Raw genomic sequence first — 15,329 nt, 5'->3', positions numbered from 1 at the left:
CACCTCAAGACCAATTAAGCATACCAAAAAATATATTCATACATTTTCTATGAAGCAGTTCTACCTAGAATCCATTAGGTTTTTGTAGACATCATATTTCACATTGATTTGTTAAATTATTCAAGTATTTAACTGTGTTATCGATTCACTTTTTGATAAACATTAACATTAAACATTAAATTTTACCCAAATTCAGTAAAAGTTTATATTTGAAAAACTAAATAATTCAAATTATTATTCATCAACAATGTGTTTAACAGAATAAAAACCTAGAATACGCTCACCGATCTCATGGTGACTCCGAACACGAGGACCGCTAGATTACATAACAATGCATGTTTTTTGTTTGTTTGGTTTGTTTTTTACCACAGTAATATGACATTTCACCGTGAATAAAATAACCATTTACTATATTTTTATAGTAAAGCCTTCAGCTGAAAGGAATACGGGACGATCTTTCAGGGAACCCGTAGTAAATAAAAGCTAACGAGGCTAGCGATGTTGCTTTTAGAAGTGCTCTTTAAAATCGGCAGAAAAACTGAAACTCCGGTCTGTCTACTCACTTTAGCTTCTTCCATCTCAGAAGTCGGCTGATAAACGGCAAAACTATTTGAAAAACTTTGTCACAAGTTTGTATCCAGTACATTTTCCATCTGAAACTACACAGACGGTCACACTGCACAGATCAGCAGTATCTTCCTCATGTCAGTTCTCAACTACACACAACAATGCTGCAGACACGGAGAAGAAAGGCGGGGCTTACAGCGACAGTCTGCATTCTGATTGGCCAAACACACTGGAATATAAAAGCTCTGATTAGTTAGGCAGACTATCCGGCTTTCCTAATCTCTGTTTTCTTAAAGAGGCACCCTCATTTTATATGGGTTACGTTACCATAAATATATGTTTTAAGGCACATTAAAAAAAAAAAAAGAAACCCTGTAAAACTATGCATTGTACATTCATGTCTTTCACTATCGTTAGTTTTCTATTTTTTTATTTTTTTAATTGTCAAAATACAGCTCTATTGTGGCTATTTCCAAGAAGTTCTGGGACACTCACCAGGGAGTCACATTAGGATGACTTCAAAAAGAGTTAGAAGTCTATTAATTAACTTAAATTACTATCAAAAATATAATTCTATGTGAACTTATTTATATTTAAAAATATGAGTCACTTGTATGAAACGTTTTGTAATTTTAGCCTTATGGTTTACTAAATATTTAGTTGTGCAATTTAATCTAAAATAAACTTATTGATCTTTATATGCAACATACTTTCATATCAAATGTTTTTAACAGGCAATAAAAACTAGGACAACATCCCAAACATAGAACAACTGCTTCCACACAACTTTGAAATGCCAGTCTGACCTTTATTTGCTTGCTTGGGACTAAAGCTCTCTGAAGACGCACTAGCTACTAAAACAATGTTTCATGCTCTTGTGCGCAAAACAATTCATATGCTGTCTCACCACAAGACACGCATGATATGCAAGAAAGTCAACAGTTCCAGCTTCAGTGGATTTCAAACATAATGCGTGATGATTTATTTTTATTAAACCTGATGTAAACAAGTCTACTAAGTATACTAAAAGGTCTGTTTCCTCCTACTGCTGTCAATGCTCACTTGAGAATTGAGGCTAAATCCACATCATCATTTCTCATCCAGCTCAAAGCTTTCACACATCATTGTCTAAGCGGAAAATGATTAAAATGTGCAGGAAAGTGGGGGAAAAAGGGAGAGCTGTTCAGACTTGGCCTCTCTGGAGGGATCTCTGGTATATTTGGTTTTCTTGTCCAGACTGGCCCTCACCCACTAAAATCCATTTGTTAATGAAAAATTCTGACAACTCGGATTGACTGATCCTCCAAAACTAAATATCACCTGAACTGTGAACCAGCCTCAGAAGTGTTACTATTCCGGATTACTAAATTCAACTAACTCTCTATATCAGTAGACCCAACAGTCTAAGAATCTTTCTGTATGTTTTCCTGACTTCCCTTTAATTAAAAATGTTTTCACAACGTCCTCCCATCCATTTTCTCACTTATGTTTTCACTTCACTTACCAAAAACAGCAAAATATCTGAATACTTTGGTATATGTTACCAGTAAAGATTAGCTTATTTGACTTAAGTGCCTCGGTTAGGTCAATACAAAACTGATTTTGAAGACAGTAAATCAATTTCATTGGTTTATCGCCAGAACAAATTGGCTGAGGCTATAAAAGAAAATCAGCTCTTACAGAAGGAAGAGTCAATGGAGTCATTTTAAAAAAAATTCAAAACAAAACAGACTGGACATTTTCTAGCAAAACCTGTTGCAAATGTGGCTGCAAAAATGGTCATAGGATAATGCTAATGTGATTTATGAAACCCTATATCAAAACTAAAAAATATTTCCATGCTTTTGGTGACCTCACCCACATAATTTGAGTCATGAATGAACGAAATGTGGCAGAAAATCTGTCTGGCAAACTTAAGAATTCCTAAATTACTGATAATAAATGTTTAGTCTCTCTAATTTTATCTAATTAATTATCAAGATAAAAGTAAAACTGCACACAAACACTGAACCACTGTGCAAAACAGGGCTGACTCAAACAGTTGATGCTTTACAGTTTACTCTTGGAGTCTCGTTTGTCCATATGGGTTAGAAAACATTAATATAAAAAGGTAATTTTGTGCTGAAAATTGGTTATATTTTGGACAAACTTAAAAAAAAATAAGCATTTGATTTATCTTTTCCTTATAATGCAGGGGATTTGCAGCTCAAACACTGGGGCGGGGTTCCAGCTTCTCATACTTTGCACTATAAAACAACTCCATACACAGTAGAAATCTGAGTAGTTATCTGTATTCCCACATAAGAAGACAGGATTATTGCAGACATAAGGATGAGGTACAAGTGGAACATAAAAGATAAGAAAAGGAGGATGGGAGTCAGGGGAGAGATTAAAGTGATCAGGATGGTAAAAGGGCATCAAATGTGATGTGAAAGAGAAGCAGACAGCAAAGTAAAGGGATCAGACAGAAGGACCCAAGGGAGGTATCAATGAGGTTATTGATCTGTTCATCTAACACACATCTGCCTTCCTGTCACTCTCTCTTCCTTTAACATCAACGCAGAGGAGAATACTTTTATGCCCTCCAGTCAATTTACATTGTCTAGATGAATGAATGAAAGAAGAAGCCTAAACAAATGAAGTAATCTTCAGAGTCAAATTAACATTTTTAGTTTATCAAATGTGGAAAAAGAGGTGCTGTTTAGATTTCACTGAATATACAGTACAGCCCTTTACAACTAGAGGTAACAATAAACCTAAAGTGATGTTTTTGAACGGTGGGTGGAAACGAGTCCCCAGAGAGAAGCTATGCAGGCAACATGCAAACTACATGCAGAAAGATCCCAAACTGGGATCCAAACCCCGTTCCAACCATGAAGCGCAGTTGATCTGGTGTTTTCCATTAGTATTCAGATAGCTGTTTTTTGCAGGTAGGATACTGACTACTAATTACAGCTTCACAAAACCCCACCTAAAAATACTAAGCCATCCGTTTTTAATTTACCATATTGTAGCATATCAGCTTTATTTATAGAGCACTTAAATCTGACAGAAAATCTGTGGAGCAAAGAAATACAATCAGTGAGGTGTCAGCAGCTGTCAGGACGTTTTGAGCCTGTTTCAGGATTTGTCCAATAAACAGTTCAGTCACAAAATTAACAGATAAATAAATCCCCTAAAATTCCACTTTAACACCATTTCCTCCCTCTTTGTTGGCAAAATAGTGTAAAATATAATCATGCTGTTTACAGAAAAAGAAAACAAAGAGCATTGTAACTGAAATCCAAAGCAAAAGCTGAAAATGTGAGACACAAAAAAGAGACAAAGTAGAGGAAAATATAATAAGGAACAAAAACAGAGACGTCTGTTTATTGACAATTTCATTCTTGTCCATTTCATCATCTGACTCCCACTCAGCCAACTCCACTAGCCTGTTGTCATCAACAAGATCAAGTGTCCATAAAGATAAACACTTTGATATCAAAAGAAGGCCACTTTGCTCAATAAACCTGCTCTGTTTCCTATCACAAGGAACAAAGCATCCAATGAGCAAACACTCAATTAGACAACTCCATTCCTACTCCAAACAAGCAACCAAAGGAATCATATTCAGCTCTGATTATTTTTTAAAACCCCAGTGAGCAGCGCTGCTTGAGAAGAAATCTGGTGTTTTATGTAAAAATAGAAACTCCCCCCTTCTTTGGTGCTTTGTAACCGAGAGCAGTGAGGCGATGTTCGCTGCAGATCAAATGGAGAAAGCTGTGTTGTCTTGCAGCACGCTTTGGGACTGCGAAGGTCCCAGCCTTTAGAAGGAAGGTTAGCTGGTTGGAGTCTGACTACAGGGTGAAAACCTGCTGACTGAACTGCAAAGCTGGCTGCTGACTCCAGGCCTCTTTTACTGTATTTGGCCCCATCTGTTTAGCTTAACCAAGGAAAAACAAACATAAAAAATACAATTATGCTCACAAATTGTATTTTTTGTGGAGGTTATTGATCTGTATTACATTTTTATTATGACATTATTGGTAAATTATACTCATAATATGTCACAGGAGCTTTTCGGGAACCTTTACAGTAACTGGCAATAAGCGATTTTATTGGAGGGAAGTGCAATGAAAATAAAGAATTAATGACATCAAAAGATTTCATAACCCTTGAATTTTTTCACATTTTGCCATGTTATAACAAGCTTTATTATATTTTACTTGGATTTCATACAATAGACACAGAAAATGAAGAACATAATTGTACAGAGTAAATAAAATGATACATGGGTTTTGAAACAAAAATTGTGTATATTGTACTCGTGTATTTTACCTCACTGAGTTAATATTTTGTATACTTATGACTCTTGTGGTAACAATAGATTGAAACTTTTGCACATTCTAGTTTGAAAGATAGTTCAATTGGTAGATTAAATGAAAACACTCTGTGAGCATCAGTTTTAATTAATTGTCCCACAAGATCTGAGCCTAAAACCTGTGAATCTGGTGTAGTGGTGAATCTCCACTGCAGTCTGAAGTCTTTTGAAGAATCTAACAGATTATCTTCAAAGATTGCCTTTTATTTTGCTTCTTTTACTACATGTTGCAGTAAAAGAGAAAAACTGTAATCATAAACAAAAAGCTTGGTGATTCCTGAGGCAGCTTCTGTCCCTGTGCTCTTATTTAATTGGCTTCCTGTGCATCAACAGCCTGTAATGGTTGAGGTGATGGGTTTCTCAGAAGAAGTGCTTTGGAATGCAATCAGAGGCTCTTTGATATGGCTCAGCACCCAGAGCATCATTTCCTCAGGGGACAGCACCACGACTGATCAAATCTGGACTGAATCATCCTCTACTGTGCCTCCAAAGGTTCTGGGGGCACAGGTTTGATTTGTGCAACCTTTTTTCTGCTGTGAATAACTTGAATTCTTAGTTTCATAAAATTATTGTTGCATTCAGTTCTACAAAAAAACTTTTCTAGATATCAATAAAAATGTCAAAGATAAAATGTTTTTCAGGCTATTGGACTTTACTGGAATGTCCTCCAGAAACCTCAGCCCATACGTTTTATTGCTTGTGATGCTTCTTTTCAATGTATTACATTTCATGCTGTTTTGAATGCCAAGTTTCAACTCTGGCATAGTTGTAGTTAGATATGCTCTGTATTTTATTGAGCACAGACACTAATATGGATCTAATTATGGTGGTTCCTTCTTGTCTGAGTACTGGCAATAATTTAATATTTAATCATGCAAACTGAGTTGGGGTGTGATTTTACAAATGGAAAGCCATGAACCAGTCCAACAGAGAAAGTAAGCAAGTATGAAACCTTTCAGTCAGTGACAGAGAAGCAACATATGTACAGAAGATCAGGATTTTTTACCTTGGCAGGTGAAGCAGTGAACATGGAAGTGCATGTTTTTCACACGCACCACTTCTCCACAGCAAGCCTCCCGACAACGCTCACACGTGATTGGTGAATTTGCTCTGCTGGAGAGAGTAGAGCTGCTACTGCTGTGGTTTCCTCCATAGAGGCCTGACTGGAACTTAACTGGAGGGAGATAGGAGAAGAGGGAAGGAGTAAAAACATGCAACTTATCGTAATTTTCATGCTACTCCTTTCTTCTTTGTTTAACTGATCTCAAACAACTCAAAGTGCAATAAAGACATGTAGAGGGTGTAGTTGTTTGATTACAAAACCTGTAGCTAATAAATTAGGAAATAGCTCATTTGGTTCATCTTCCAAGATTAAACTGCAAGGAACAGAGTCATTCAAAGAATAAAATGAAAATTAAAAAGCATTGTATGGAGCTCAGCAGGCTTAACAAACCTGCCATCAAAATGACGGAGAAAACAAAATCTGCAGGATGACGAGCAGTCATGAAATAATCCAGTGCATGGCTGGCTGCAGGTTTGCACAGACAGCTTAGAAGTCGGCTTCTTAACTAACGGTATCAACCGAAAAGTCTGTTACTGTAAACAGGAGATCAGCAAGACTTACAAGCTTTAATCACCACGTAGCAGCCTGACTGAGAGAAATTAAGGGGTGAAAAGTGTCAGTTCTTTATGTCAGAATTAAAGCCAACATAAGAGGTTATGTCTGTCTCTGCCAGGTAAAGTAACAGCAAATTAAAGAGGAAGCAGCAAATTGATTCTATGTGATGAATTGTAAAATAAGGCAGAATTGTACAGCACAGGGAAACAGACAGACAATTTCCAAATGTTTAACAAATGAACTTGCAATTTTGTTCAGTCCTTCTGAATCAACATTGTCAGTTGGATTTAGGTCTGGGCTTTGACTGGGTCATTCTTGCACTTGACTATGATTTGATTTAAACTTCCTGGTTGTAGGTTTGGGGTTGCTGTCCTTCTGGGAGGTGAATCTCTGCCCCAATTCTTTTGCAGACTAACATGTTTTACTCCAGATTATTTCCCTCCTGAACAGACGCATCCCCAAAGCATGATATCTGTGTCTCAAAATGTTGGTTTATTAGGAAGATGTGCAGTGATATTTTTGCTGCCACATATTGTTTTGCCCAAAAAGTTTAGTTTGCTGATTGTTATTTTTAACAGTGTTTCAAAACTTCCACTTTTGTGTTGGCCTATTGGAAAATCTCAGTGAAACATCTTAAAGCATATGACTGCAGTATCACAGAAAGTTCAAGATGCACACTTGTAGTAGTGCATGAATCACTGTGCAACACTCCGAGACAGAAATTAAGCTCCATTCAATTCCATTACACTTAATGCTGCTGCATTATGCAATCGCAGTAAACACAACATGCAGGCAGGTTAAGCTGATGACAGCAGGAAAGGGGTACACAGAGCACAAGCTGTGGGTGTGTGCATGTTTACAGGATGAGGAAGAAAAAAAGGTAAAAGTAGGACAAAAATGTTTCCTCCAGAATGTGTGAGGCTGTGGGTGTGTATCACAGACGCTGGCTTTGGTTGTGCAGCCAGATGGTAGCATGAGAGTTGGAACAACAGACAGAGAAAGATCTGAGCCACCTGTGATCGGCTGCAAAAGGAATGTGGTATTTTTATACGTTTATTATTAGTAGCTTTAAATGTTGTTCTAGTTTCTGGAACTGATAAATCTACAGCGGAGGTGATTCACTGTGTTGCGATGCTGGAAATAAGGCAGAATTGTACGGATGCAGTCAAATCACTGTTGCTTTCTGTACAGATGCTTCTGTGTCACACAAGGCTGTTAATTGTGAATCTTTTGACAGCACGACTCTGACCTTTGACCTCATGACTGCAAAGCCTGGAATAAAAGCCAATAAGCTCTATCGTAATGTGAGCCAGAGCAGTCAGATGGGACATAACTCCAATGTTTTCAGCAGATTTGATGGCCTCCAGTTTGGGTTCCTCTGCTTTCCAAACGAAGTTGCTGCTTGAAGAACCCTAATTAATATGCGTTATAAAAACATTTAATTTCCCTTTGGGATCAACAAAGTCGTTTTGAATTTCAACCACTGAATCCTCACCAGATCCTAAGTTTTCAAACCATTCTAATGTGGGTAACTGCTGCTCTTTATCGATCTTCCCATCAAACCTGACCAGTTTCTCTCTCTTTCTGTTGAAAAGCCTCCCCGCAGCATGATGCTTCCATTAAAGCCAGACTTGTGGAGGGAGCAACTCAGTTATTCGGTCAACAGATTGTTCAGTCTGAGTCACTGCAGCTTCTGCAGCGATACAATGAGCTTCTTTGTTGCTTCTCTTATGAGCCTGAAGGTTAATAATTGTGTCAAAAGATTTTCTCTCTTTTTTTAAGCAATTTCAACAGTATTTGTGGAGGAGGACAACCAATCATCTGAGGAGTAGTCAGTCGAATCTAATTCTGCTATCAAACATTCTGGACTTTGATAGTAACTTCCACCACAACACTGAGGATTAATAAAATTAAACTCTACTCAGCTAATTGGGCCAAATCATTTCTGATCTTTAATATACAGTTCAGTCAATATTTGTGATCTGTCAAAACTCCACACAAATGTTAAAGCTGTTTCTAACCGCTACATGGCATAAAATGCATATTTCAACATTAGCCTGAGAAAAATATTTCTGTTATGAGAATATTACACATCGCTCACCTTTTGTTGGTCCGCTCATCGTGCCAAGTGGAATCCCAGCAGCCTGCCTGCCAACTGCAGTCGGTCCATATGACCACACGCTGTTTAACTCTGTTGGTCCGTATCCGACTTAACCTGCTGTCCCTCCCCTCTCACTCTGCTTCAGCCTGGAGAGAGCTTTCCCCTGCTCCTCCCCGCCAAGCGGATTACTGGCGGCAGAGCGCACCTCTCCACCCTGCGTAAAGACAGCAAATTAAATGAAAACTGACGGTTCGCTCCTCATCACGCCCTCAGCTCCTGCGCCTCTCAAAAAGGACAACCTCCAGCAGCTCTCGGTTGAGCCGAGATGTCCATCCCGCTCTGACCGATCAGCTTGCCTGTACCACCGCATGCGTGGCCGAGCGTGCGCTCCCGCATCCAGGCTCAGTGCTGGATGGTGACTCGCTTCAAGGCTCGGGAGTTGTCAGAGCGCCCGGTCAGCGAAGATCCTCTGTCCACACGGTGCTAGAGCGCCGTACCGCGTCAGAAAAACACACTGCAACCAAGCGAACCAAGTCAACTCTGTGCGATTATTTTATTTTAACCCTTGTGTCTGGGGTCCAACCGACCCCACACACGTAAAACTCGTAACGTTTGCCACAGTCCTCTACGTTTGCCTCAGTCCTCGCACACACAAGGGTTAATTTGTATAAATCTTATAATAATGTCCATGGAAGAGGATTATGGCTTCTGAAAAAAAGAAATCCTCATTTAATCCCAAAATTCTGACTTTTTTCCCCTCCGAATTCTGACTTTAAAGCGAATAGGCACCAGTGAAGAACCATTTTGCTCTTCTTGAATGAAATTACATATTTGGGGACCCACGAGAAAACTGGATTGAATCCAACATGTTCCTCCAGAATATGTGTTGTCCTCGCACCAAGAAGGTCCTGTGTGTGCATTTTTTTTATTTTTTTTATTTTTTGTATGGAGTTTGTATTTTCTCCCCATGCAAGTGTGGGATTATTTCCAGGTACTCTGACTTCTTCACACAGTCCAAACACACATTTTAAGTTTAGTTGTTTGCCATTATGTCACTGACTTTACAGCAGTCCCTCATACCAATGCATGAAGCGACAGTGGAGAGGAAAAACTCCTCTTTAACAGAAATAAACATCCAGCAGAACTCTGCCATCTGCGTTGACCGACTGGGGGTTTGAGAAAACTGAGCACAGACAAAAAAAAACAACAAAAAAAAAACAGTAGGACTGATGTAGGAGTACTTTATATGTTCATTTTAGCTGTGATATCTCAAAGAAGATATCACAGCTAAACAGAATGCAAAGGACAGAAAAAAAACCCAGAGAAAATATAAAGTTAACAGATTAAATAAAATAAAATAATGCAAATTAGAGAGTAATGAAAGAAGAAATTAGTGTGGAAAAGTGGTGAGTTTTTCCTCCAGTAGACTGAGCCAATAGCAGCATAACTACAGCGATAGCTCAGGATATCTCTGTAGTTAGAATGAAAAGGATGGACTTAAATTAAAGAGACCATCGGTCATCTGCTGTTTATTCTTAAAAAATAAAATATATCTTGACTTTATCAAGTTTGTAGTTTGAAACATAACCTGTGAGTCAGTCATCAAAGTGTTACTAATCATGGGACATAAAAGCTGTACATCAAGACATGTCTGGAAAGAAAATTACACATATTCAGGTTGTTTTACATGTTCTGCAGCACCAACAAGATGAGGTGACTGATTGTTAGCATTAGTAGTTGAAACTGCAAAGACAGATTTACAGACATCTCAATCTGGTTTTTGAATTAAGTTGCAGATGATTGGATAAAATAAAACAAACAGCAGGACATTTCAGACAAATCAGACCGGGAGACAGGGCACCATCTACAAGTACATAGGAACATCAACAGAGGGTAGTATATGTCTAAAAACCAGAAGTCCAAAACTTTCAATGAGGTACCACAGTGTCTCCATAGTAAAGTTAATGTTCCCTGTAGGAAAACGTAAATTTAACTTGTTTTCTGTTTCCATGAAAAGGTCTGACGGTGGTTTGTGTTTTATTTAAAACTGTAGTTTGTTGAAATGTTTTTCAGACAAGTGTAAACTCACATGCTCTTTCAATTATCAATTTATGTTTGGGAAACTCTGTAATTCATAGGATGGACATTCAGCACGGTTGTTCTTCCTTTGCATGCAAAAGCCTCTAACAACAAAACAATGTTTATAGAGTCAACTTCTAGTCCATGCTGGCTCACTTCCCTGTAATTGAGAAACAATGTGCAGGACACTTCCTGCAAACACTGGCAAACCAACCGGTGATACTTCCCAACGCCTGCTGCCGACGTTTCTGTGGAACAAAATTAAACGTATAAATTCTTCCTCCACAGGAGAAGAAAAACAAATCTGCCAATATAAGCTGGAAGAATGAAGCTGCATCAAGCAGCAGAGTTTTGAACTCTGCCCTCACTGTTGTGTGTCAGATCTGAGCTGCTTTTTCTGCAAACATCAGCTGCAGCAGGACTGAATCCATCTCTTATCTCTGTGGCCTATTTTGCCTCAGATAGAAACAGAGAAGTGCAGAGTCAAAACTATGAGTCCTGACGATAGCATGCAAGGTAAGGCCCATCTGGGGTCAGAAAAACAATGTAACACAGAGACAGTGTCACTTCATTTATGATTAATAGGCTATTGTCAAGTATGTCTACCTGTTTAAAAAACAGAAACCCAAATAACTCAGTTTAGAGGAACTGCCTGCCAGCCACACTGGGCAATAATAGGGATTTTAAATATACTACATATACTTATTGACGCTGTTTTACATTTACAACTACAAACGTTGGTGGATATATCCACCAAACACAAGGTAGGTAGGTGGAAGACACAGGATGAATAGTTTAAAAAAAATTTACAAGGCAAAAACTTAAAAGTGTGGTGTGCATTCGTTTTTGCTCCAATCTCAAGGCTTTTACAGACTCTAAGAGGTTTTCTTCTACAGTTGCCCTGTATGTAGCTCCATCTATCTTCCCATTTGGAGATTAACCCAATCCAGACTAAATAGAAGAATCATCTAAGCATGATGCTGCTACCATCATGTTTCAAGATTATGGTAAATTCAGGATAAGGAGCAGTGTTCAATGGCTTGTCTGATCACTGTATATATGTTTTAGATAAGTGGCTTTTCTCCCAGATGACATCCAACTTCAGTCTGTTTTCAGGACGTTTGTTCTTTTTGCAGAGCAAAATGTTCTGCAGGGGCAATTTGGTTATGTCTTGGGAAAGATTAAGCAATGTTTTGCTTCAGACAAACCAAACAAGGGGTAAGTTAAACAAGCAATACCGGCATTTAGTTTCTACATTTAAACACAAAACTGTGGTTTGAGAAAGATAAAATAAACTGGTTGAAGAAAGAGAAAAAGACTACTGTGACGCACTTAAACCATTTTTCCGGCACAAAGTGAAAAATGTTGATATGTTAGAACAGCTGAAAGATGTTCAGAGTAACACAATAGATACTACAAACACAAAAGGTGTTTTGCCTGAGCAGAAAGTAGCCACATCCTCTTGCAAAGGACACAGTAAAGGAAACGAGGCCCACCACCCGATCGTAAACAAAACAGCAATGTGCCCCCAAACACAAGGACTTATGGTTATTCTTTTTGTAGCCATCTCAAGATCGCAATATAAATCAGTACAACTTAAATAAATACTTTTAACCTTTTAATTAAAGCAGGAAGGAAGCTGTTAACATGCAATTTACTGAGAAAACAAATTTGCCCTTTCAGTTTGACTAAACAATCTGCAGGCATTTAATTCAGGTAAATTTAATCAGTATTTCTGAATATAAATGAGATTAGCAGCTACAAAACACTTAGATAATTTTGGTGAATTCCAATTAATTGCAAAATTTTCTTGCACAAGAAAAGTAATTCAGTTGTGACTAATTATGATGATCATTTTTCTCATCTGGTTTATTTGTGATCAGAGCATAAAAAATATGGTGGTTCTCAGCATAATTTCATTTTATGGCACAAGGTCTAATTATATGTTTAAGTCCAAATTAATGAGACAGTTTTGTTTTTTTTTTTGTTTTTTGCTAATGTATCAATTACTTTAAATTCAGAAATTGACATACAACTTAAGAGAGCAAATTTTACTTTTAATTTACATGTGTACTAAATGTAGTTTAACATAATACCTCAAATTCACTGTGTGACATCATGGGAAAATAAAAAAGAAATCACAGCAGGAAGAAAACTGTGGACCTCCACATGCCTAGTTTATCTCTGGGTATCATTCCCAGATGTCTGTGGGCACCAGGTTCATCTGCTCAAGCTATTACATGCAAGTCTAAATAGCATGGGAATGTCCAGTCGACATAATGGTCAGGAAGGAGACATGTTCTGTTTTCCAACTATGAGAAATATATGAATCAAAAAGCAAAATACCTTATGAAAATGCTTGCTGATGTTGTTAGGAGTGTGTCATCATCCACAGAGAAAGGAGGCCTGACATGAGACACATAAAGCTTGTTTTATCCATTTGGATGTAAACTGCTTCTACAATCACTAGGTGCTTAAAAAAAGACGCTGTTTTCTGGCAATTAGATTACGTTTGCTGGTGTCTGTCTCATATCCAGGCTTATTTGGACTCTTTGCTTCTGTTTTGTTTCCCTGTATTGATTTTTTGCTTCCCTTCATCCATATTTGTTTCCTCTGTTAGTTCAGTTATTTTCATATGATCAGTCCTGCCATGTTTACTCTCAGCCTGCATTAGTTTTATTCTTTGTGATTGTTACAGTTAGATTATTTCCTGGTTCTTCTGTTTGTCCTCCCTTGCTGCCTTGTGTCAGTCTACCATTTACTCCCCTTCTCCAGCTGCTAGTCACTTACCTTGCCTCACTTGCTCCCTTTAGTCAATTTGTTGGTTCCTTATCGGTTCCTCTCTCTCTCCCTCCTCAGTCCACCTCTCCAGTCTCACACCTGCCCCCTGTTAGCTAATCAGCCCAGGTCTTTTGTTCCAGCAGCATTCACCCTCAGTATTTAAACCCTTCTCCTGCTGACACTCCTTGCTGGTTCCTTTACTTCATTCCCATCATATTCTGGTTACTTCCCCATTGATAGTCTGTTTGGTTTTTGTTCTGCTCTGGCTCCCTGCGATTTTTTTATTTTATTTTATTTTATTTTTTTGCAAGTTTTCAGTTTTTTTTATTAAATAATATTCACCATGATCTGCACTCCCAGCTCCTGTCATGATGTGTTTCCACCAACAAACACATCATGACAGCTTTGGAAACTAGTTATTTCAAAAACGTCCAGAATATGTCACAAATCAGCGGACACTGCTCCTCACCAAGCAACCCAACCAGAGATGGTCAGCTGGTTTTACTGCTGTATGTGCTGTACAATGGGAGATGGAAACCGCTGACACATCCTTGATGGCTGTGCTAGATGCTCCACTTCTGCTTCCGGGTCTGACTCAGGGTTAAAGGTGCACTGCTGTGTTATTGCTCGTCTGTTTGCTGTTATTTTTGCAAGCAACATTTCAGCTATAAAGAATGTGAATGATGCCATTCTCATTCTTATGTATATGTTGTTTGCTGTTTTGCTGCAGGAGGGATTGTTGCACTCTCCAAAACTTATATTCAGATTTTGGAAAGGCAGTAGCAAAGACACAAAGCCTTGGAGTAAATAACCCTTATCCAAATGGATAAATACTCTCAACATACTGCCAGAGTTTATGCAAAGCTTAAGAGAAATCAGCAAAGTTAATGTTTTGAGTCTTATAGAGATTTTACCGCACTGCCTTCAGATGTTATTAAATTGAAATATCATTGATAGATTCGCTTATTTCAGTGGCTTAGTTCTCTAATTGAAACACATTATACGGATTAATTACATACAGATTGATGTTTTCAAGCATTTATTTCTGGTAATTGATTGCTGAATTTAGTTTGTTTTTCATACATCTTAGGAAAACATGACATTTAGGTTTGTTACCATAAACAGTTATCCAAGTCTGTAAGAATTCAACTATTATTGCCCTTTATATTAGGGGGAAAAAGTGCTTAATTGAAATTTTAATAATTTAAATGGCCAATTTTGAGTACCCTCTAAAATTTATTTTTTACAGTTTGATGACGATTATATTCTTAAACCTTTTGCCAGCTGAAATTCATGGCTCCTAGATTTCTTCCTTATTCACTTTATTCCACCGTGAGTCACTAAGAGATGGCGTGTGTTCCTGGACAGACGCCTTCCAGTAGGAGCTCAAAGGTTTCCTGGTTAAAACTGGAAACAACCCCGATGACAACATCGAGGGCAAATCATGAACGTCTAATGCTAACCAAAACAGACAGAGTGTACTGTGAGCAACTACATTCTGATCCTGTAAAGATGAAGACACCAAACACAGAAAAGTAAAACAAAACAAAGGAGCACAAAATCAATACAAAGCAAAAATTACATAACTAACTGCATAAACTGAAACAGCATGAATAAGCAGGATTAAAATGATCAGAATTTCAAAAGACGTTTCGTGCGATACGTCCCTCTGACTAGAGAAGGTCAGGGTTTTAAAGTTATAACGAGGGTTGACCAGCAGTAACGCTGTGTACTAGAGGGCCCTGTTTGAAGATCTCGAGCTGCGTTTGGGATCAGGGGAGGTCAGAATTTCAGCTAAATATTCTCAAGCTGACCTCTGCGAG

At 38.1% G+C, this 15,329-nt stretch overlaps 1 protein-coding gene across 6 annotated transcripts in view; it reads right to left on the bottom strand.

Moving 5' to 3' along the window:
• The window catches only part of LOC106940117 (actin-binding LIM protein 3-like), a 44,816-nt gene extending 35,717 nt beyond the window's left edge, over positions 1-9,099 (bottom strand). The window contains exons 1-3 of one of the 6 annotated variants that reach the window (XM_015022763.1): positions 8,946-9,097; positions 8,647-8,860; positions 5,934-6,101 (exon numbers count right to left, since the gene is read on the bottom strand). In XM_015022763.1, coding sequence (XP_014878249.1) covers positions 5,934-6,101; positions 8,647-8,665 — 187 coding nt within the window. In that variant the 5' untranslated portion in view covers positions 8,666-8,860; positions 8,946-9,097. Of the gene's footprint in view, positions 1-563; positions 727-5,933; positions 6,102-8,646 lie in introns of those variants that run through there. The other 5 variants (XM_015022774.1, XM_015022769.1, XM_015022786.1 and 2 more) reach the window with 5 other exon arrangements.
• Positions 9,100-15,329: the final 6,230 nt, after the last annotated feature.

This window comes from Poecilia latipinna, unplaced genomic scaffold (assembly GCF_001443285.1).
Source record: "Poecilia latipinna isolate Pla-1442-1.1 unplaced genomic scaffold, P_latipinna-1.0 Scaffold87, whole genome shotgun sequence".
In the NCBI taxonomy this organism is placed as follows: domain Eukaryota; kingdom Metazoa; phylum Chordata; class Actinopteri; order Cyprinodontiformes; family Poeciliidae; genus Poecilia; species Poecilia latipinna.
The sequence above is the reverse complement of the archived record's forward strand: the minus strand, read 5'-3'. Positions and strand labels throughout refer to the sequence as shown.